This window comes from Rhipicephalus microplus, chromosome 3 (assembly GCF_043290135.1).
Source record: "Rhipicephalus microplus isolate Deutch F79 chromosome 3, USDA_Rmic, whole genome shotgun sequence".
Classification (NCBI taxonomy): Eukaryota; Metazoa; Arthropoda; class Arachnida; order Ixodida; family Ixodidae; genus Rhipicephalus; species Rhipicephalus microplus.
This window is the reverse complement of record NC_134702.1, coordinates 261,991,381-262,015,615: the sequence shown is the minus strand read 5'-3', so window position 1 is coordinate 262,015,615 and position 24,235 is coordinate 261,991,381. Positions and strand designations below refer to the sequence as shown.

General features: G+C 44.1%; 1 protein-coding gene across 7 annotated transcripts in view; it reads right to left on the bottom strand.

Annotated features, from left to right (window-relative positions):
• Positions 1-24,235, bottom strand: part of LOC119170521 (polyamine-transporting ATPase 13A3) — a 1,084,416-nt gene that overhangs the window by 778,072 nt on the left and 282,109 nt on the right. For all 7 annotated transcript variants that reach the window (XR_012894535.1, XR_012894534.1, XM_075890967.1 and 4 more), the window contains one exon: positions 7,072-7,144. Coding sequence is in view for 5 of the 7 variants with exons in the window: in XM_075890967.1 (XP_075747082.1) it covers positions 7,072-7,144 (73 nt within the window). In the remaining 2 variants the exon portion in view is untranslated. The remainder of the gene's footprint in view (positions 1-7,071; positions 7,145-24,235) is intronic.

The following is a 24,235-nucleotide window of genomic DNA, read 5'->3' as shown; positions in this document are numbered from 1 at the left end:
ATTTTTATCCACAGTGCTTTATAAGCAAAATGAAATAAAACTTGACTGGGTGGATCACAATATTCTGTGCAAACTGCATGACAATAGTGCAAGTTCCGTTGCCTTTGAACAAATGAAAAGCTGTGCATCATGAAGCAGTGTGAGAACATCAGTGACTTCGCAACTCGATAAAATATGGAGTGCCCCAGGGGTATGAATGATGGGGCCTTTGTTGTGTAATGTCTATATCAATTATGTTTATGTTGTCGCCGATCCACCGAAACTTCTGATGTGAACTGATGACAGTAAAATTCTCCTCAGGTGCGGAGCGTTCCTTTGAGTACTGCAAACATTTTTGGCTTCTATCTTCATATCTATCTAACCGCACGTTTGAGTGCTATCATCATCACCGCCTGAACTTGTGGTACATGAGAATTAGTAGAGAAGGGTAAGACAGGTTGACAAATATGATGCGCTGGTCATGACTAATTTCATAGTCTCGTCCCATACGTTGTCAAGCACTTCCCGAAAACAATGGCACATAACCGGGAGCAGGTATATGCCACTAGTATGCCAGTATGTGCCACAGGTGTTATATGTTTTATTTCTACCAATATGTTTTATACCTACTGGGAATGGCGAGAAAACGTTGACATAGCATTGACTGGACGAATGCAAAGAATAAATTTGTCCCAGCCGGAATTAAACCCTAGTATTCTGCCTGGCAATCGAGTATTCTACCACAGAGCAATGTCCGGCCTCGGATATACGTTTCAAATAGACGTCAATGTGCGTGTAACATCAAGTGTAGTTGCAGCACTGGCTCTAAAATTTTATAACTAACTGAAGCACTCCCTGTGTGCTCGTGAGAATTTGTGCGGATGCTGTTCTTCTGTTGTTTTCTTATGGTTGTATCATGATCAACTTGACGAGGTTATTCAAGAATACATCAATGCTGTCTCTAGCCGAAGAGTTTGCTGACGTGTATGTAATTGGAGGAGAAAGTGAACCACTTTACCTACTTCCGCCTAGTTATACATCTGTCATCAACGCACCTTTCACGCTGCGGCAACTTACGTCAGCCATAAGCTTTCTCCGTTGACGGTGTGCTCTTGGACCTGACGGAATTACAAACGAAATGATCTCAAATCTGCCTGCAGAAGTGAAGAGGTGGCTTCTGATGCATTTCAACTATGTTTGGGAGTCGGAAAACGTTCCTCAAGCCTGGAAAATGGCCTGGGTCTTGCCATTTGAAGCCAGGTAAAAACAGAACAGAACTGGCCTCATACAGACCAGTATCACTAACTTCGTGCGTAGCGAAGCTGGTGAAAAAGCTGGCTTGTGTTTGGCTGACATGATGGAATGAGAATCACAAGGCCCTTCTACCATATATGACTGGGTTTCGGCAACAGTTGAGTGCACAGGACAACATCTTGGACTTGGCGAGTCACATAGAACACTAACGAGCATACGGCTTTTCAACTCTGGCAATATTCTTGGACGTTTTAAAAGCATGTGACTACGTGTTCCAAGGTGCGAAAATTTGTGGTCTTGCATCTATGGGAATAACGGGGCACCTTTGACGCTTTGTTCAGGCGTTTCTTAGTGATCGCTCGATGCAGGTGAAGTTAGGGACAGTGCTCAGTAGTTCAAGGAAAATCACCAGAAGAGTGCCACAGGGCAGTGTCCTGCCTCCAACGTTGTTCAATGTGGTCATGGCTGGTTTACCTAATGCTCTCAAGACTGTGAGCAAGGCAGTAAAATATCAATTTATGCTGACGACATATGCACTGGCTGTCTGGATATCAGCATGAGCGATTGGATATGATTGGCTAAAGAGTTCTACTCTCCGCACAAACCTATCTTGAAAACATTGGGCTAACAATATCAGCTGAGAAGTCTCAATTTATGCTATTCCCAGGTATGCGAAGACAAGAAACAAGGATGAAAATATTACTTCCTGATGCATCAATTAAACAAGTTAAGTACATGACATTCTTTGGAGTCACGCAAGACGCCAGGATGAATTGGTGACGGGCAGTAGACAAGACAATGTCAGCGCTGTCACCTCGAGTAAACTTTCTTCGAAGGACGGAAGAAACAAGCTGGCGGAGCGACGCAACATCATTGACAAAGTTACACGAGGCAGTAATTGTCAATCGTATGCTTTTCAAATAGCCTCTGATCTTTCCGAGTGAGTCACAGTACGAACGGCTGGAAAAACTTCATAGTAAAGGCCTCAGAGTTGCTTTGGGAGTGCCAAAGTTTGCAGCGAGCATAAAGGTGCTGCATGAAGCTCGTCTTCCGCCGTTACGTCTTCCCGCCTCTCAATGACTGCTGACACAATTTTGCTGACTTGGCGAAACGAGCCCAGAAAGAGCACTACTCAGTCACCTTCGGTGACGCACGGAATCGCGAGCTTTCATGGCCCTCAACACCCTTCGTCATCTTATCATCGATTTTCCCAAACAAAGACAACTTCGACAGGACCCACCTTGGTCACATGAGGATGTCGACTGTCAGGTGACGATCCCAAGGATGCACAGCAAGCGTTCCACACCCACAGCAGAATTACGTTTTTTGGTACTTGAATATATTGAAGAAATGTACGCCGATCATTTGAAAGTTTTCACCGATGAATCAGTCGACATAGTGCGTGGAGCAAGCGCTACAGCGTTTGTGATCACGCCTATAATGGCGTCCTGGGAAGCGCGACTCGAGTGCGTTGTTTCATCGACAGCAAGTGAAAGCGTGGCAATTCAGGCAGCTCTGAAGAAACTGAAGCTTTTTAGGCAGCAACAAGTCGTTCTGTTATAGCACACTTGTTATACCACACACCTACTTTCCTATTCAGTTTCTTTTTCAATTGTGTGGGCACTGGCAACACTTTCGGTATGCGGCTTTTGACTGCTGGGGCCTCTAACCTACATTTTATTGTTCTAAATATCTATTTGTTACCTACTATGTAACAGGGAAAATCAGAGTGTTAAGAGTTAAAAAAAGATGCCTAGTCATACCAAAAATATTGGAAAAACAGAAGATTGATCTTCGCTCACACTGATCTAACCATTGCAATCGGTACTGTATGTCATAGTTCATGTTTACTATTGTCAATCTTCTAGGGTTGTATGTATGTACAATAAAATAGTTGATGTGACTATTTGGTTAAGTGTGTAAGATTTGGTTTGGCGTGTAAGGTACTCGGCTGCTGACCCGCAGGTCATGGGATCAAATGCCTTTGGTACCGGCTGCATTTTCGATGCAGGAGAAAATGCTGCGGGTCCATGTGCTCAGATTTGGGTGCGTGATAAAAAACCAGAGCTGGTGGAAATATTTAAAGCCCTCCGAAAGGGGCGTCTTTCGTATTCTTATGATGGTTTTCAGACGTTAAACCACACATAATCAATCAAGCAATCAATTAACAACATGCCTACGTTTGTCTGTGGTTAGTAGTCGAATGAAATAAAAGGAGCTTCGACTATCCAATGTAGAGTTTCAGAGCGAAGATTGTATGATTTCGTGAGACAGAACACGTCTGTTTTGATTAGCGCAGGATCTTGTGCGATGTGTTTGGCGTGTTCGCTGAGGGACTGGCTGTATAGCAGTGCTATATTCAAGGTCACTGGCAGCCTTGGTCATCAGCAGTGTTCACGGCAGTGTTACCCGGCGTCAAGCGATGGTCACGTTCAGCGTCATTGAGGTAGAGGTTCTGAATGTTGATGCAGCCTGCCCAAGGGGACGGGCATGAGTTTCTGTAGGTGCCTTTAACCGCTGCTCCGTATCCACACGTGATTACATTTAGCGGCTGATGATGTATTTTTTCGTTATTACCCGCAAAACGCTAAGCAAGCTACAGGATCACACGCAGTTCATCGTGTACGACAGTGGTCTGTGTCGACGTACAGACCTTCCACGACAGATATGGGGCAAAGATGCCCAAGAGCGGGCGAACATTATTGCAAAAGCGTGAGGAGCAGAGAGGTGTGAGGTGAGACGGTGCGCAAGCTGCTGTACGAAAGCTTCCAGCGAACACGAGCATCGCGCATGGGTCAAATCGCCTCACAGTTTAAGGCCGGATCCCACGTATTTGTTGCAGGGCGCCGGCGTGTGTCGTTTTGACCCGGCGCCGAGCCCTCTTTCATATCGACAGAGAGAGCACGCAGCTATGTGTATCCGCGTGCCCCCTCTCTGTTTAGGAAAAAGGCGCAGCTTTGCGTCAGAATGCCAGGCGCTGACACGCAGTCAATGGATACGTGGCGTCAGGCCTTCAGAGAAAGACTTGTAATGCGGTAGCAAATATATGGACACTCTTAGCTGGACTTCGCCGTCGGCGTCGGCGTGGGCATCGGCGCCGATGTCAGGCACTGGATACGTATACTTATCTATATATATGAAAAAGCATGAGAGAAAAAAAATCCAAAAAAACGGCTCCGCACGGAATCGACCATGGGACCTCCGCGCGTGAATGCGAGGTGTTAATCATAGAGCCACTGAGGGGTACCTCCATCTGCTGTTAATCACCAAGCTACTTATATTTACCACTTACCGCTTTTGGTAGGCATCTTGGGGGGGGGGGGAGACACTATCGTGTTTTCAGCATTATCAGCGAGATGGCGCAATGAGCACGTGGCGGCTCTGATCTCTCACGCGTACTTTGGACCACGTAGAGGATGAGAGTGGACGATCTTTCACGCGCCCTTATCTTCCATTAGGGAGGAACAATTTTGCTGTAGGAACGTGGCGCACAAAGGTCTCTGCAGTCGTTGCACAGTTTTCGTTTATGAAAAAAGCGCGGTTTTCAGACAACCGAAGTAACAATTCAGTTGCCTATTCGTTTTCATCTGTACCTGTGAGTACGTTTTGTACGTGATTTGTGCCTTCTATTGCGGACAGTGACAGGAGCAAAAACCATGAAGTCAAGGGTGTGGTGGAACGCAGGTGGCTGTGGAATCACTAAGGGAAAAGACATCACACGGTGTAAGGGGCAGCATGTCACCCCCGTAGTTCCCCACGCATACATATACCAACAGCACAGAGGTTACTAGAAGAATAGAGACAAACTTTAAAGCAACTCAGTGTATATAACGACATAATTTTTCTTAGAAGGTGCATTGATGTAACATGCAATGCTACTAATGAGCTAAACTATCTTAAAAAAACTGTTTCATTGTTAAATTCAAGGCTCTGAGTAAACAATGTTCGATGTTTGAAATACACCACGTAGAGGGAAACGTGCTCTGTTTTCCAGAAATAAAACAATTCAATTCCCACTCCGTTCCTTGCAAAAAACACTTCACTCCATTCCCATTCCGTTTCTCCAAGAGCTGCCCCATTGTATTTCCGTTCCATTCCGCAGTTGCGAGAATGCGGAATGATTCTGTAATTATTGCAATTCCGGTATGGCAACTCCGCAACAATGTTTTCTATCTATCTATCATCTATCTATCTATCTATCTATCTATCTATCTATCTATCTATCTATCTATCTATCTATCTATCTATTTATCTATCTATCTATCTATCTATCTATCTATCTATCTATCTACTTCTTGACGCTTTTTGTTTATCTTCTTATTGTAACGTTGTGGTTTTATTGTTTTTGTTTCGCACAACGTGCAGGTTTGATTTGGGAGGTCCAAGGAGCCATCTCAGGGGAGATCCGAGAAGCCATATTGAATGGTCACAGCTTCAGACCACTTAGTCCAAAATATAACGAGTCTTGGCTCTCAAACACAGTTCCCAATAAATACGCAAGCTGCACACAAGTCCCTAAACAAAAGGTCACAAGCACTCAAGTCCTACACAGAGAGCGTGTCGTGGAACGTCAAAGAAGTGGCATCTCACCAACGTCGGTAAGTAGGAGCCTGGGCGCGAAGCACGGTGTATATGGCGTCACCGTAGTTGGCATCGGCGTTGGGCAGCCACATAAACCGTAGGAGACGCAGCCTTCCTAGGCTGCCAGTGGGCGCTGCACAAGCTGACGCTGCATTTCACGCACTGACCTCGAGGCAGAATCCCGGCCGGAGAGCCTTACCTGAGCTCAAGCCCGAAGATCGACAGCTAAGGCCTGTTCGCGGGCACGGGAACGTCAGCGCAGCCTGGTAGCCCTGGGGTCCTCCAGGTCGCCGGACGATGGAGGTAGGAGCCTTGGCTCAGGTCTGAAACCTGACCGTCCTGATGCATGGCTCGTCTTCCTCTGACCACCACTGCGACTCTTCTTACTCTTCCCTGTCTCGCACGTGCTTCAAACAATCGCCACGTTGAACTGATGCTTCAGTCATTTATCGTTTGTTCACATCCGTGCCAGCTTGTTCCTCGTTGCCGAGTTGCAACTTGGTTCATGGCGGGCACTTCAAATTTCGCTCACTCAATCAAATTCAAGTTCTGTGCACTCCAACCACTTTCAATTCCGCACACTTCATCACACGTATATTGGCACATAATTAAATTAGCGTGAGACAGCATTAGTGCAACGACGAACAGGTGATTACATGAATTGCGTGATAATGTCATCGCACACGTCATCAAACTCTATCATTCCTTCAAGTGTAGCACGTATTCCACAGCGAAATTCATTTCCTGATAGTGAAATTTATGAGAAAATAAATAGCAAAGACGGCTGGTAAGCTAACATATAAAAATTTAGAGAATTTTTACATCACTATAGCATGAGTTATGAAGAAAAAAATAGCAGTATTCAATTTGCGATTATTCAGTTATGTATCAATGAAGTTACTTTTGCAATCATTTCTATGGCAACCGCAGTGCAGCTGGAGGGTTCAGCATGATAGGAAAGACATCTATCTGCCCCTAATCACCTACGTCATGCCACCCACACAGGCGGACACGTAGAAACATCCGTTAAGTGGGATGTTTGTTTCTCTGCAAAAACCAAACCATTAACAGTTACTCGTTGAAAGCATCACACAATTTGTCTTACCATTAAGGGCCCTAGTTATTTATTCCAAACATAATTTTCTCTGCAAATATACATACTTTTTTTAATAAAAGTAAACGCTTCAATTTCACGGTTTGATTAGGAGTGTGACGCACTTCATCAAAAATGTGACATATCAATTTTAACACACGTACCATTGTTAGCGCGGACCACAATTGCAGTTCCCTCGTTCGTGTGGGAGACCAGAGACAGCAAGTGCTGCATTTGCTGAAAAAAAAAGCCATTGCACAATATTTGCAAAATGAATTCATGTTTCGATCTCAAGAGAATTGTCGTACTCATGAAGGTGACCTTATTTTTGCTCCTTTGCTATTCTCTTACCTAATGCGAGCAGTATTCAGCTCCTTAACGCACTTGTTAACACATAAGTATTGCACGATTTAAATAATGTAAACTTGTGCGCACGTTGGCTTTTCGTTGAGGAAATATCTTTCGAACTCTTAACAGCAATGCTGTTTAGGTTTTCCACCTCTCAATTCAGCATGGTCAGAAAACTATTGCCATCGCGAACGGCACACGCTTCATTCGTCCTTTTCAGCATCTCGCGCCCCACTTTCCGAACGCGTGCTGCCAACGCACGCTCCCTCAGTACGCCGATTGGTCAGGCGTGAGTTTCAACAACTCGTAAAAGTGAGCAATGGTGCAGAGAGTGAACTAAAAATAAAGGAATAAAAACAGAAAACTATTAAAAAAAGGAGAAAAATAGAAAGCACTATAGAGAAATAAACAGACCAAGACAAAAAAATCACGATAGAGTGAGGGAGCACACAGCACATGTTTATTTATTTATTCATTTATTATTCATTTATTCGCTTCAGCATAATGCCGCCTTGAAGGGCTATTGCAGGAGTGGATGCAAGATCAAAAATTGCAAATGCAACGCTTATGTACAGATCATGAAGGTCAATAGTTTTTTATTGGACAAAATAAATTTATCACAAGGCAAAGATTTCATATCTTCAATAGGGCGTAGAAAGAAATGTTTTGATAAATTTGTTCGGTATTAGAAAGAGACATGTTCAACTCATGGTGATGTCTGGTGGAACTTGGTTGGGCAGGTGTGATACAGCCAATGAATAAGGACAGTCAAGAAGAGCGTAAGAAAAAGCTTTATACCTTCAATGTGACGACGAAAAGAAAGTGTAGTAAGCTGAAGGCTTGGAAGGTGAGAACGAGGTGGAAAATACCTCGCGTAGCGGCGATATTTAGAATGTGCTGCTTTCCTCTGAGCAGATTATTTTTTCTTGATGTGAGATATTTCTGAGGACTCCATATGACACCAGCCGTACTCAAGTATATGATGAACCAAGGTTCGATAAATCAGGAGCTGTGTGTTAGTTGCGGCCAAGTCTGGAGTACATTGTAGGCACAACCATATTACATGGGAACTTTAAGATTCTTTTTTGGGCCAAGTCGGTTCATAATGATAAATGTAATTTTAGCGTGCAAACACCAACACACCACAAGAAAAGAGACGACATACACAAGCGTTGACTATCTGCTGGCCTCATTTAGGGAATTGCAAATGCATATATACCTGCAAGGCAGCCTTAGATATAATCGCCGCGCAATAGTTGTAAAACAGACACAGAAAGGTGTAATCAGAGTTGAAAATGAATCAGTTCGGTAGCAATAAAATGGAATAAACTGAGATGGGCGCAGGAACAGAAACGTGTCAGTTAGGCAATGGTGAGCATATTTTTCTGATATAATGGGCTTCCACAGCGAACAGCGCTTACTCATTGTTGCTCCTGCCAAGGATCCACGTCACTTGAAATGGTGCCTCACAATTGCAGCAAGCGTTAGTATGAGCCACAAGATGAACTCATTTATTTGCATTCTTGTTATTCTTTTGCGAGTGTTCGCCAAGCTGCTCGTTGAAGCATATGGATTTTACTCAGGTGGAAATTCATTTTGATCATCACATAAAATGGTATTAGACTTTAGCAATTCAATTGTGTGTTGTAGCTTGTATTCAATAATTTTGAATAAATTTTTCGTAAAAGAAATGGGCCTGAATTTCAATGAAAACTGCTTTATTTCAGATTTCAAAAAAAGGAGCATTTTGGTAGACTTCTGTGTTGCAGTGATAATCAAGGTTTAAAAAATATCGAAAATGATAGTTATAAATTGACTGGATCATAATGAATATCTCATTTGCGGGTCTTCTTCAGGTGCTGCATTTTTATTGCGATCGCAATTATATGAACACTCACGGCTGGAGCGTGCCACCGGCGTCGGCGAGACCGTTATTTGTCTCTCATGTATACGTATCCTATATATACAAACGCAAGAAAGAAAAATAATCCAGAAAACACTTCAGCCCCGTACCCACATGTTCAACTAAAATGTCATCCAAAGACGATAGTCTTCTGTCTGGAGAGAGGGCATAGAATAAAACATTTATTTCATGTTTTGCGCCAAACGCATTGCCAAGTGGGATTCTGAAGACGCTGCGTTAAAGTCCCTAAATCATGGGGCCTTTCGCTGAATATATCATTAGGGCCATCTGGCGGTAATCATAAAGAACCAAAGAATTCTTCGAGGGGTTTTTTTGTAGAGTTCAATGTAGGTCGCAACACCGCATCATCTTGACACAGCGTAAAAAATTCGCTCTTTCTTGCATTGCATCCAATTGTCAGCGCAGCGTAATGCACGCTTCAATTTCTATAATTACTTATATAGGTTTTCTTTACAATGACAGATGGTTCACTGGTAAGAAGCGAGGCTTGAAAATCACAAAAAACATTTATTTTCAGCTGCCAGTCACCGTGAGCATTGAGTTTCCTAAAATTAACTAGACGGGGTTTTGGCGCTCCTATCGTTCAGCGACCATGGGAATGGTGGGTAGTACACACATTTGCCTAGTCTTCCTACTTGCGGGTGGTGAATCGGCTTCGTTTATCGCTGTGTTATGGTTTTTTTTGAAAGAAAGATTAAACATTTTTGAACTTCGTGACCGGATTTGGAAAGGTAGGCCTAAAATAATAAGATGGTGAAAGTCAACTGCTGAACATTTGCTAATATTTGTTTCGTAGGGAAACAGTTCCGAGCCACACGAACACACATGGAGCCAAAAGCAGGTCAAAGTACGAGTGTTAGACAAATGTGTGCACTGAACAATATTCCCATGCTCGCTGAAGCACCCTGCGTTGCAGCTCCCATAGACACCAGCGCCAGAGTTCCCTCTAGTGTATATTAGGAAACTCTATGCCCGTGAGTGTGGGCTTGCTCGTGGAAGGAGGCGCTTCGTCTTCACCGTTTTGACCTGGCGCTGGGGTTCTTTGAACATACTCGCGGCTGTCACTGGTCCTGTTAAGCAGGGAGGCAGTTGCTGGGCTAATTCCAAGGCCTGGAGTATTGGCCCCCCAAATTCATCACGAAAGCGCGGGCAATTGGGATGTGGTACGTCATATTTAGCACGCCAGCGAATGCTGGCTGTGGTCCAAAGATCGAGCCAGAGCCGAGAGATGATAAACAAAACAAAAAAATATTCTCAGATATTGCAGGCAAAGAACACACTATTATGCACACTCGGCAATAATTCAATGCAATACATCACGACTCAAACCACGGGCTACACAAATTGACTAGATACACTCCAAGCAACGAACGCAAACAACAAAACGCACTAAAATGCATACTCATGCATTAAACAACCAAGACATCTAAAAACCAAGAATCTCATCAACTTATTCAGTCCAAAGCTCTTGGTACATTGTTTGAATGATACTCTTCCAGAAATCACTCACTGAAAGTTCAGTGCTGTTGTCGTTTCGCTGCCACCGAAGTTTCTCTTCCAGGATACCTGACGTCGTCAAATGCCTGCACCCCAAGCACAAGAATTCTTCGCTAGTAACGCGCCGGCCTCTCACGCGTTGTGGCTGCAGAAATCCTCTTCATCTCCTGTTTGTCAATGAGTACAAAAGCCTTCGCCGCACGGAGGAACAACTCTACGCACACTGGCGCAACACTTCCTTCATCTCCTCCTTACCACTCTCCACTGCTCGCTTAAAGGAACACTAAAGTATTTAGTCGACGCTGATTGTTGGAACCATGGTCCAGAAACCTCGTAGCGTTACTTTTGTGGCAAGGAAGGGCCCATTTTGAAATAAAATCAGGTTTAGTTCTCCGCATCAGGTTAGCGCACTCCAAACATACCCGCCTAAAGAAGTGGGCCGACTGGACCGTCCAACGTCACTGCTGCCATGCAAACGTTGCCGGGCATTACTGCACTAATAGCAGCAGGCTGGAAAGCAGTGGGAGCCGCAGGAGGAACAACTGAAAATGATCAATTTCTCGCCATTGGCTTCAAGATTGCAGACGCTTCTGTTTCAACTGCGCCCCGCTAGGTAGCACCAGCTATCCTGTGTAAACGCGCGAAAATCTAATTTTTGAAACACTCACGCCACAAGCCATGTTACCGTCTGGTGGTTTTTTTTCATGAATCAAACAGAAACGAACAAGCAGGATTTTATAGCGTCTCGCTGAAGGTTCTTTATTTGGAACTTTTAGATCAATTACTAGTGATTTATTGTAGGTGGTGCGTCTTACGCTATGGGGTTCATTTTGAAAATGTCCTGCTGTGGCACTTGTGTTCTTGTGCACTTACCTGAATTTCTCGAAAAGTAGGGCACTGTTGTTGTTAACACTGGCGTTTTTGATGTTGTCATACATTGACCTTTCTTTCTAACGTAAATTGTTATTTGACTTTGGTGTCCTTTTATTTACCTTCGCCCTGGCTTTGAGAAGCTTCTAAATGTTTTGTTGGCGCGCGACACAGCTAAGGCAGGGGAAGTGCCAAGACGTTTCGAGAACTCTCCTCGACCGGTGACGCAACCAGAAAGTGACTCACGCTTTTCTTCTCGATGCTTCTGGTATTCACTCGGCGATAGGTGTGAGTATGTTGGTGAGCGTAGCGACACTTTTGAGTGAGTGAGATGGCGCGCCCGAGGAGTCGTTCGGTGCTTACTTTCTTCTTTTACGTTGACCTTCACACGACAATCTGGCGCATGCTATTTGTCGTCGTCTCCGAAATTCGGCGACGCGCGCTTTCTTGAGCACCCGTTTGTGCACAGGTCACCAAGTGACTCGTTCAGCTCGAAGGAATAAAGCTTTTGTATTGGCCTTGAGGTAACAACCCCTCGCTATTGTTGGATCACGCGCAAACGGACATGGTCATCTGCTCCTTTGTAGACTTCTAGAAGCCTTGCAGGTTTCCACATTTGTCCGGGAATTTTTCTCATGAACTCTTTCTTTAAATCTTTGTTCGGGCTAGTACACAAAAAGTGTGCTGAGTGAAGTTTAAGCAGATATTTTTTTTGTCTACCGGTTCCAAAAGTTTCAACTTAGCCGTTTTCTGTATGCAAGCCATCGTAAAGCTTCCGTGTGCCTTAAGTTCTTTGGCGTGCCGTTGCCACCCTGTGGTAGCACTGTAAGTTTCCTTCGAATAATAAGGTCTGCTGGGGTTAACGCACAAGGTTCCCCCCCTGTCAGACTGGATGTAGATCAGAGGCCTCCAGTTCACACCCACCTGCACTTCCAACAGCACAGTTGTCAGTTCTTCAAAGTTGCCTCGCGCTTTGCCGAGAACCTTTCTCAGCGGAAGCTTGACAGTCCGTACAAAATGCTCCCATCATACGATCCACGATGTAGCGCTGGGAAGAACAACCTTCCAGGTTATCCTCTTCTTTCCCAAGTAAGCAGATACGTCGTCTTGGGAAAACATCTGACAGAGGCTCTTTAGGTTTCTTGACATCTTCTTAATTGTTTTTGTGTTATCTGAATAAATTACGTAAGAGAGACCCATTTGTGCTACAAAACGTCGCAAACACACCAGAAAAAACTTCTGAGGTTAGGCTCGAAACCAGTTCCAGGCGGACTGCAACCGCGGCTGCAGTCACAACAAAGAGTGGCCAGGCGAAGCCAACTTCAGAGACTTCGAATAGGTTCATTGTTGCTAAACAATGAAGTGCTATAGGAGCAGTCGGAACGTCACCTGGGCTTAGACTGAAGCCTCTGCACCTATAGCAACCATATATCGCTTTCTTCACCAGTGTTCGTGTGCGGCAGGTTTAACATTGCTCTCTCAATTGTGGCAAAGTGTCTCTCACGCCTCCATGTAAAGTTTCGCTGAGTGCTTGTGCTGTCAGTATTGTGTAATATCGATAATCGTGTGGGAGGATGACTGCATGTTTTTCCTTTTAGGATGCTTCAAGGTGTAACAGGCGCCCACCGACCTGAAGAATACTTGTTATCCAAGAACGGGTTGAGGTCTCTGATTCAAAAGTCCTCATTTGCACCTGTGCCTTTTCAAATCGAGCTTATTTTTTTCCGAAGGAGTGTTTCAGTACATGCCTTATCCAATAAACTTCAGTGTCAGCAATCTCTTCGGCTACTAGAAATCTAGTGTGCACTGCGGGTTTTATGCGGCAGCGTACAATAATCTAAATTCCCAGGCCGAGACCCTGAGTAGGCTTTCAATTTAATTTCAGCTGTGAATATCCAGGACTGGTGCCGATGTTGTCTCATTAGATATTGCAACTTGCACGGCAATCACTTCAGAAAAAGTACTGTCGTCAGTGCTGATGGCTTCTGATAGTTGTAGAGGTGATCAGCTTTTGATTCGCATAGCCAGTCTAGTTCGTGTCGCCAGGAACTATATAATTCTCGACAATAATTTTTTCATAGAAACCCCACGTGTGAGCAGGTCGACTGTATTCACACAACCAGGGCAGTAGCTCCATATGGAAGAATCAGTTTTTTTCCTGATGTCTTCCACTCTATTAGACAATAATTGCTTCCACTTCGTCACGTCGCCTTTTATCCACGAAAGTGTGTTTATGAAATCCGACCCTATCGTACAATGGATCTCAAAGCCTCTGAGCGCACAAGGCACATAGTTAAGAAGTCTAGCTCCAATCAAGGCTCCTAGGAGCTCAAACCGTGGCAGTGTCATTGTCTTGATGGGTGCCACACGGTCTTTTGCGATCGCCACTCGGGTTTCGCTGAACAGCTGTGTGCGACATAAAGTTCTACACCATATGCCGAAGGGCATGCCTCGAAAACTACATGCACCTGTACCTGGGTGATGGGGACGGCTTGGCTGCGCTGCCAAGATAACGCGGCATAGAAACATTCTGCAAAAGTGGTAGTTCATGTACCCAATCATGCCACTCATATTGAAGATCCAGGGGTAATTGCTCATCTCATGCTATCCCAAGTCCCCATAAAATGTAGAAGTATATCCTTACAGCAATGGTGAACGGTAGAACAAATCTCATAGGGTCGAATATACTTCAAACAGGTTGAAGAACGCACTGTTTAGTATTAATATTTTCATAGATATGAAAAGGCCCCTCAAAGGAAGTGTGAAAATTTTCGTGGGTGGATTCCGTGTAATTCCAAATACTTTCCCACTTGTTTCATGGAGAACAGCCAGCTCTATGCCTGCGGTCTGTTCCTCGTGCTCTAATCTTTCATTAAATCCATCCCAGTTAGTCCGCCGTTTCCTAAGTGTCATTCCTGCTTACTGCTTAATCTACATGGCTTCTCTGCAGATTCCACGTGCTTCTTTAGCTCACTCTGCTCCAGCCACTAGATCGTCCACATAGAATGATTCACTGAGAACTCTAATGGTTCTGGTTTTGCTTGAAGGCACTCTACTCAGATGAAACTCTCGTCATTCTTCACTCTTGAATATCCCCTTCTGAAAAATGCAGCGCTTTCTTTTCTCAAAGCCAGGGGGACCTAAACGCATCTCTGTACTTCTAAGCAAGTGAAATTTGAAGGAGTGCCTTTTCAATGTCGGCATGTAGAGCTATACTGTGAGTTCTGAAGCTCAATATTACTTTCATGAGATGCTGGTACAGGTTTTCACCTTTTTTCAGGTATTCATTCAATGAAAAGTACCCAATTGCGTAAGAGGCAGTGTCAAAAAGCTTCTGACCTTCGTAGCGAGTGCGTGTAAGGGCCATATAATAAACTTTTGACGAATCAAGGGGCGGCCCGTCGACAAGTTCTGCATGTCTCGCTCAAAGATACTCCAGCATGGTTGTGTCATACGTCTCCAAGAGGCCTTGCTTATTCGGCAGTCACGAAAGAAGTTTCCAAAGTCTTGTCATAGCCACTTGATTGTTGTCCGAGAGCTCCACGCCTTTGATTCAGGGCAGCATCTCCTCATATCTACGGCCCCTAAGGAAGGTAGCACTGGCCAGCTGCGTAGAAAAGATAATCGAAAAGATGATACCAGGTCACCTTGAGTGGTATCTTGAATTCTAGAAAATTTATCCGAATTGCATGACTGGTTTCCGACGCGACCGCTCTTCGATTGACAATGTTGTTGATCTAGTTTCGCACTTTCAGCACGAAAGATCCCGTAAGCGACTATCTATACTATGTTTCTAGATGTAAAAAGCGCGTATGATAATGTACTACATGAATCTATTTTGGGTGCTATTGCGGTGGCTAGCCTTGGTGGTCAAATATTTCGGTGAATTTCAAGTTACCTGGCTGCAAGATTATTCTTTGTGTCCAACGCTATTCAATCTTGCACTAATTGGCCTTTTTGAATACTTGCCAAGTACCATTAAGATCTCAATATACGGAGACGACATCTGTGTCTAGACTTCCGCAGTCACACGTCCTCAGATACGTTCCCAGCTTTATTTAGCAACAAATATGATTGCCAACTACTTGTTAAAAGAAGGTCTCGGCATATCACCAGAAAAATGCGGGCTGGTGGCCTTCATTCGCAAAGCAAAGACCCCTTATATAATCTTAATCTGTGGGCAGCCCCATTCTGACGCCAGAACCCACCGGTTTCTGGGCATTTATATTGATTGGAACCTCTGTTGGATTTCGCTTGTGGCCTATATGAAGAAGCGCTTGACTGCTATTTACCAATTGTTCAAGTTCCTGGCAGGAAAGACGTGTGTATGTCAGTAGACGCAATGATGGAACTCCACAGAGCCTTGTTTCTCGGTTTCCTGAGATATAGCTTGCCCGTGCTGAGCAATACCTGCAAGACCAATGTTCGTGCTCTACAGGCAGTACAAGCGCAAGCACTGAGAGGGAGCCTTGGTCTGCCCAGATGTACGTCAACAAAGGGAACAATTGTAATGGCTTGTGACTATTCAATACAAACTCACATTGCAGTAGAAGGTTTGAGAATGCACATCAGACCATTTACACGTGCTCACTGTCATCACCTTGCACTGCTGCCTTCAGAAAGGCGCCAAGAATTATTCGCAAAAATCATTGTGAAGTACAACGAGAAACTTCCCTCGGGCTTCACTCCTGCATCTAAACCATCGATACCGCCTTGGTGCCTTATTCGACCCACAGTGCATCTTAGTGTACCAGGGATGCGGAGGAAATCTGAGCTTTCGTCACCCGTGTCAAAACAACACTGTTTCTTCTTCTTTTGTACGAGAAATATTCAGGCAGTATATATATATATATAAATATATATATATATATATATATATATATATATATATATATATATATATATATATATATATATATATATTTATATATATATATATTTATATATATGCCGATGGCTCTACGAATCGCCAGTGTTCGTCAGGTGCAGCAGCGGAACCAGCTGCTTTGCGCGATACACTTTGTGTGGTCAATCGGGAACCACCCTAACAATGGTCGATTTTCAGCGACTCAAGGGCTGCCCTATTATATGTGCTTTCAACACTGCGTCGCGAGCCATACGAACAGCTTGTTTTCGAAATTCGATGCGTTCTCCACATTTCACACGACAACGGGCATCATGTGGCGCTTAAGTGGCTGCCAAGTCACTGCAGCATCATAAGGAACGACCATGCCGATACTGCCACGCGGGCATCTCTTGAAGGAACACGAGAAGAAGCCATACCACTTTTGCGGAACGATGCTGCGAGTAATCTTCGACGACTTGAGCGTACAACCACGTTTTCAATATGGTGCCCTCCAAGCGACGAGAAGAATCGTCAACATTACCTGTCCTATTTGATGGCTCTCCGCATGCCCACTGGGCTCGACCGAAGAGAAGCCACCTTTATTCATCGCTTATGGCTAGGGGTGGTATTTACAAAATATAATTCATTTGTCTTAGAAATGGCCGACAGCGCTCTCTGCGATGCTTGTTGTTGCAAAGAGATGCTACACCACACCCTGTGCGACTGTCCATTGTATGACATCCAGAGACAGTCACTGGCGTCTGTTCTTGCGCACACCGACAACAGCCAATTGTATGTGGACACTATTCTTTCAAGTTCCCGAAAGAAGACATTGCAACAGAAGGCGACAAAAGCACTGTTGAAATTCCTGTGCGACACGGACTTTAACAAGCTGCTGTAACAGCAATCTCACACACCACGAAAGACAAGATCGGACTATCACTGAGTGTGAGCGCGTGTGCTGCCGAATGGGTTGTGTTTGTCTTTCTTCCCTCTCTCCTATCTATGTTTCATCTCTGTCATCTCTCTCCTATGCGCAGGGTAGCAAACCGGCTGCCTATAGGCTAATTAACCTCCCTGCCGTTCTTTTCCTCTTATTTTCCTTTTCTTTCTTTAGGCAGACGGTCTGTTCAAATTGCTGGAGTACTCAACTGAGCTTGCTCTCACTGTCGACGGCGTCTGTTATTCCTACGCTTTATAGTTCCTAAAATGAACGAAGTGATTCATCACTTTCTTGTACACTGATTTTCAGTACGCTGACCATAATTCCTGAGGTTGTAACATCCGATGCCATGCTAAATGCCATCCGATGCCATCCGATGCCATCCGAAGCCATCTACTCAAGCTTTGAGTTCTTAGCAATAAGCGTCTCATTGCCAGCGCAACGAGAGATCTCTCTTGTTATTACCGTCCACATTTGTTTGGAACCAATGAGAACTTCTTTCCCGACAACGCATTCGTATAGTAGTTGATCACTGAAGTTTTTTTTTTCAGAACTATGTAGTTCCGCAACGAATATGGTGCCAACCTATGATGGATGAATGGAGGGATTGATATGGTTGTACCCTTGAGGTCGGGTGGTGGGTTACGGCACCAAACTGTACTACTTGGTGAATCAAACACTAGATTTATTTTTTTTTCTTTAAATACTGAGGATGAGGACTCGTACTTTGCAGTGAAGGGTTTAATTTTTACTCGTGCCTTGACTTTAGCCACCAATCAGATAACCTCCTTCTAGTTAATTCTACCCACCTAATATCTATTTTGCCCTCCCTATTGCTAAACCCAAGTGCTTTGAAAACCTTTGCCCTATCATCCTGAACTATAGAGTGAAGCCCTTTACAGAACGTTATCAAGTGTTCGGCAGTTTCCTCTTCCTCTCCACACGCACTGCATACCATGTCTACTCCTTCGTATTTGGCCCGATATGTCTTGGTTCGCAATACTCCCGTCCTGGCCTCAAACACTAGAGAACTACCCCGAGTATTATCATACATCCTTTCCTTGGCAATTTTCTGCTTAAATGTTTGATAGATCTCTACTGCGGACTTCTTAATCATGCCGATTCTCCACATATTGGTCTCATTTTCCTTCACCTTCTTAACCGATAATTCTTTTTTAGATTGGCCTACTGCTGTTTTCTAAGTATTTACCAGTCAATTTTCTGGTTCACTTCTTCCATTTTGTATCGACAATCTTCAAGTACAAGTAGCTGAATACCTTCAGAGCCCGATACTCCTCTCCCATTTCTCTCAATTGCTTCTCAAATTTTATCTTGCTGCTAGTTTCAGTGCCCTCAATTGATGTCCATCCCATATCACCTTTTACTCCTTAATTTGGTGTATTCCCGTGAGCAACTAAGGCAAGCTCACCTATTCCCCGTTGCTTAAGTTCTAATCTTGCTTGAACTTCTCATGTCATGCACAAGACCGCATTGCCGATGGTCAGACCAGGAACCATGACCCCTTTCCATATTCCTCTCACAACCTCATACTTATTGTAATTCCACAGTGCCCTGTTTTTCATCACCGCTGCATTCCTGTGACCTTTAGTCGTCACGTACAACTCGTGTTCCTCTAGGTACTCGGCCATACTGCTTATCCATCCGCCCAGATACTTGTATTCATCTGTTATCTCTAGCGTGACCTCTTGTATTCCGAGCTCACTGCCTTCAATGTCAATAAACACCATGACTGCTAATTTTTCTCACTGAATCTGAAATCTAACCTCATTACCGCAGATGTTATCAATCTCTGCAAATCTTTTTTGTTGTCGGCCACTAGCACTTTATCATCTGCGTACATCAATGCTGGTAGTGCCTGTTCAGTGAGTTTATCTTGTTTGACGAAAAAGAGGTTGCAGTCCAGTCCACGTTCCTCTAATTTGGCCTCTAATCCTTGTAGGTACAATATAAATAACAAGGGTGACAGAGGACACCCCTGCCTAAGCCCTCGCTTTAATTCTGTAGGCTTGGATACCTGTCTTTCCCACTTTATAACTGCCTTGATACCTTTATAGATATCCTTTGCGAGATTAGTGACTCCATATTCCACACCTAGTGTGTCCAATATTCCCCACAAGTCCTCTTTAACTACGCTATCGTATGCTCCCTTAAAATCCAAAATGCTAGCCACAAGGGCCTCTGTTCCTTTTCTGCTGTTTCGATGCAGAGCGTCAGTGAGAACAGATTGCCTTCCAACATCCTGTGTTTCCGAAACCCATTCTGCAGTTCCCCAAGCACCCCCTTATCCTCTGTCCATGTCTGCAGTCTTTCTTTTATAATCTGCATCACCAGCCTGTAGACCACTGACGTCACTGTTATAGGATGGTAGTTATTTATGTCAGCTTTGTCCCCCTTTCCTTTATAGACCATGCTCATCGTGCTGAGTTTCTATCCATCTGGAACTTCACCATCATTTATTATTTTGCTCACTGCCTCTCTCAAATCCTGCTTAGACTTCGGACTTAATGTCTTTATCAGTATATTTTGAATGCCATCTGGGCCTGTTGATGTACTACTGAAACCCTCTTCTCAGCCCTTTCCCACTCTCGTTGTGAAAATGGACCCATTGCACCACTTGATTCATTCTTGTCTATTGTGGTACATAAAGCACTTCTTTGTTGAAATTTTTCTGTCACCCTTATTTTTATATATTCAATAGCTTCATCCCGCTCTAGCCTTGCACCTTAAGCTGTAGTTATAAACCTCTGCTCTAGGCTCGTCTCATTTTTTAGGGAGTTTAAATGGTTTCAAAATTTCCCAGCTGCCTTTTTATCTTTTTTATGCACTTCTGCCAGCCTCTGAGCTCCCTTTCTTCTAATTTTTTCATTCATCAGAACGGATGCACCTTTTCTACAGCTTAGAAAGATTTTCCATTTTCTTTCAACATCATCTGCCGGTTCACCCCACTGCTTAGCATGTCTGTGTTCTCTAGAGGCTTCCTGGCGTTTTGCCATGGCTCTCTTAACTTCCTCATTCCACCAACTCTTGGGTTTGTGTCTTCGTTTCCGCAGTAACTTGTCACGTGCCTTAGCAAGCTCTAGCTCAAACAGTCTAAATAGATTCGTGTATGTCGACACTGTTTTATTATTCTGAGTGATTACTGCTTCAATTTCTTTAGTAGCTACTTTCTTTGGCCTTTCTGAAACAAATTTTTTGCCTTTCTGAATAAAACTGTTTTATTATCTTCAGTGATTACTTTCTCTGTTTGTTTAGAGCTATTTTTATTTGCCTTTATGAATAAAAATTCTCCTGTAATCTTGACTTTTTGCCACTTTAACTGCTCTTCCAAAACTTTGCTTGATACGTTTGTGATCACGAACCAGACTTTTAGAGCCACATTCATCTATGTACATTCCCCTGAGCCTATCATTCATCCTGTGTGACATCAGTGCGTAATCTATCGTCGACTGTAGCCTTCCTACCTCCCATGTTATTTGCCCTTCACACTTCTCGGTACTGTTGCAAATGAATAAATCATGTTTTTAACACATAACCATGATTATTTTCTTTGTTGGGACGATATACTTATCTTTATCCTCTATGTGCGCATTCATATCTCCTAGTATAACTATCTAGCACTCTCCTCCTAACCTCCCTGTCTTTTCTCTTTCAATCCTCCTCCTCCTCCTTCTCATACTCCTTCTAACTTCTCAATGCCCTTTGATATACACTCTACCATTGCCTGGTTTTCCTCTCTGGCCTTTGGTCCCGTCCACAAGTACACCAAACCAAGGAGTATAATTTGCCCTGCAACTTTCCCTTTTAACTATAAATGTTCCTTGCACTACTGCTTGGCCCTTTGCCAGTCTGTACTTTTATGAATGAATGCCTCAATACCACCCTTTTTTCTGCTGCCTTTTGTTTTATTACAATATTCACACGCGTAGTCCGGATTGTTAGGAGGTTGTACCATCTCCCTAAGATGTGTTTCAACAAAACCGTATACCATCGATCTCCTCTTTTTGCTGTTCTTCTATCTCTTCCGACTTCAGCCTGTTCCTGCCATCCTGCACGTTAATATACCCTATGTCTGAATTAGCTTGGCACTCGTGGCTACGTCTATTTCTGCCCCGGACTCTACCTATCTGAGATACTGGTGCCACTTTGGAATCGGATCGCTCCACACCACCTGTCAAAGAGTCTCTCTGGTTGTTACCTCGTTACTAGCTATCCTGCACCCCCAAGGGCCAGCGTGTACCACAAAATAGCTACTGCGCATCCTGCAAGTCGCCAATCCACCTCATGACCTAGCCGCTCACCGATGTGAATTCTGTCTCGTTGGAAACCACCCCACCTATGCACCTCTCTGTTTATTTCTACGCCTCAAAGTGTTTCTCTCGACTCATCCGCCATATCTCTTGGTTTGCGTTCACAACCACTATTTGGAGGTTGCCGTCACGCACTGCTACCTCCGGTATCGTGCATAGCACTATCTGTACCTGATGAGAAGTCGCGCACATGTCATCGACCCCTTTCGCCAGTGTGGTCGCTAGTCCTACAGTATCTTTATTTAGGACATCGTTTAAACCGCCTGAAATTATCACGAGGTTTTTCTATCAGCTGTTGTTTCGAGTTTCGCGCTTGCTCGCCTCATGACTGCTTAGAGCTCGCGTCCTGGGTACGTTTCTTCTGCCACCCTCTCGTCACTTTAACCTTCTCTTTGATTGCTTCTGCGCATCGATTTAAATTCGAGCCCCCAGCGATTATCACATGCTGTGACTTTTCAGCTGGAGCATCCTGCATCTGGGGGTTACTTGCAACTGTGACACCGGCGTCTTTGTCCCATACCAGCCCCACCATTACTTCGCTGTAGCTGGGCCTTGCGACAATTGAACCAGCTGAACCAGTTTTTCCAAACTTGCCAGCACTTTCTGCTCCATCGTTCTGGATTTTGTTGCCCTTCTGTTCTCTCCGTCGGCCGCTCGATTGTTCACCTTGGCTAGTGCTTCCTCGGTGGACTTAAGCCTTTCTCCCATTGCCCTCGTTTTATCGTGCACTGTGGCCAACGCAGTCTCCAGCTCAGTGATTCTCAACACCAGTTCACCCTGGGCAACCATCGTTTTCTCCATTTTTTTCCTCAATCTCACATTGCCGACACTTTGCGTCAACCTCCTCATCTTTGCTTCTGAACTTGGGTCCATTTTCAAACGCACTCCGCATCCTGAACTCTTTACAGCCTTTTTAACTGTGTCTTTATGACACCAATTGTCCTTATGACTTGTCTGACTCGATAATTACAAAACTCGATCCTTGTCCTACGAAAAAGAGAAAGTCTAAGCTCTACTACAAACATTTGCGTGCTCAATGTACGTGCACCTCCCCCAATAGGTGGCAAATAACACAAAGAAACAAACACACAGACACGCATAAACTAGTAAAGACCTGGTGACTGACCCACGGAAAAGCCGTACAATGTAATAAGTTCTACAAAGATTTTAACAGCCGCCTTTTATTTATAAAGGTAAGCTCAAAACATGCAAAACCACTTATCTGCGCAGTCGATCGGGAGTGCTAAAAAACACGTCCATCCACCGTGCCAGTCTGAACTGAACCACCCACCACTTGTCACCGCACTCTAAAACACAATGTCGCCAGAATCGGTTTTCGTGGCAACAGGCGCCATGTTGGTTGTCCCGGCCAGGCGTTTCTGCCCCGCCGCACAGCACCAGCTGCATGTTGGCGCAGGTGTGCAAGCTGCCGTATGAGCTGCGTTTTACTGCACCACTATGACACTATGCTCGCGCTAAGCGCACCTACAAGAAATTTGGAGCGTAAATGCCAGACTGCTGCATGCTGCAATACTGGTCTGTTCCGCTTCCCGACAGCGGATGGAAACGCTCAATTATACAAAGAAGCGAGACGTCTTGGAGCCAACTACTTCTTCCCGTTTTTGTATTGCGACTTGATTGAATATGGTACTTGCGAAGAAAATAGTAGTTGCGAAGAAAATTAAGAATTGCTACGACTCCCGTTAAGCTAGCAGCATATCTTACGTATATTCGGCCAACATTGGCATATGCCAGCATTGTGTGGGATCCCTCGGAAATCGGCCTCATTAATATGCTACAAAGAGTACAAAGGCGAGCTGCCAGGTTTATTATTTCAAAGTACTCCTCGACTCAGTCAGTAACAGAAATGCTGCGATCTCTTCAACTACCCCACTTTAGCTGAACGACGGCAATTGGCAAGGATGAAGTTCTTGTTTTTATTGTCAAAAAACGAATTAAACATAAACACAACGAAATACTTAACGCCACGCCGTGGAAGAAACCTAAGAAGTGTAAACGATTACACATATGAAGTGCCACAACAGCGTGTCAATGTATATGCGCATTCATTTTTTCCAAAAACAATTCGTCAGTGGAATGCTTTGCCATTACCACTGGGTCATTGTGATTCACTGGAAAAAATTTAGGAAGGGCTCAAAGATATTTTTCTCTAAGCATGGTCTACTAGGTTAATTTATTGCGATTCATTTGTATGCTCTCTATGGCTGCATGTTTTTCCTTCAGCCTCAATGCCGGTGTTTCCACTGTATGTCTTGTGACATTTTCAAGTTCAAGTGTTGCTGTTTAAATTGCTATATGATTTGAATGTATTGATGTTTGTCATTTTTAGTATGTCCCACCCCTGTAACAGCCGTAAGGCTAACAGTATTTGAAAAATAAATAAAATAAATAATAAATATTGGCGCAGATTTTTAAAAAATATTTGTCCTTTTCATGGTACGAGAAGCAGTTTCAGTACAGTAAGCACGACAACTTGCACATAAAAAAGTGAATCAGTCTTTGGCCGGCAATGACAGGTAATGCGACTGAAAGCGGGTAACTTGATATGACT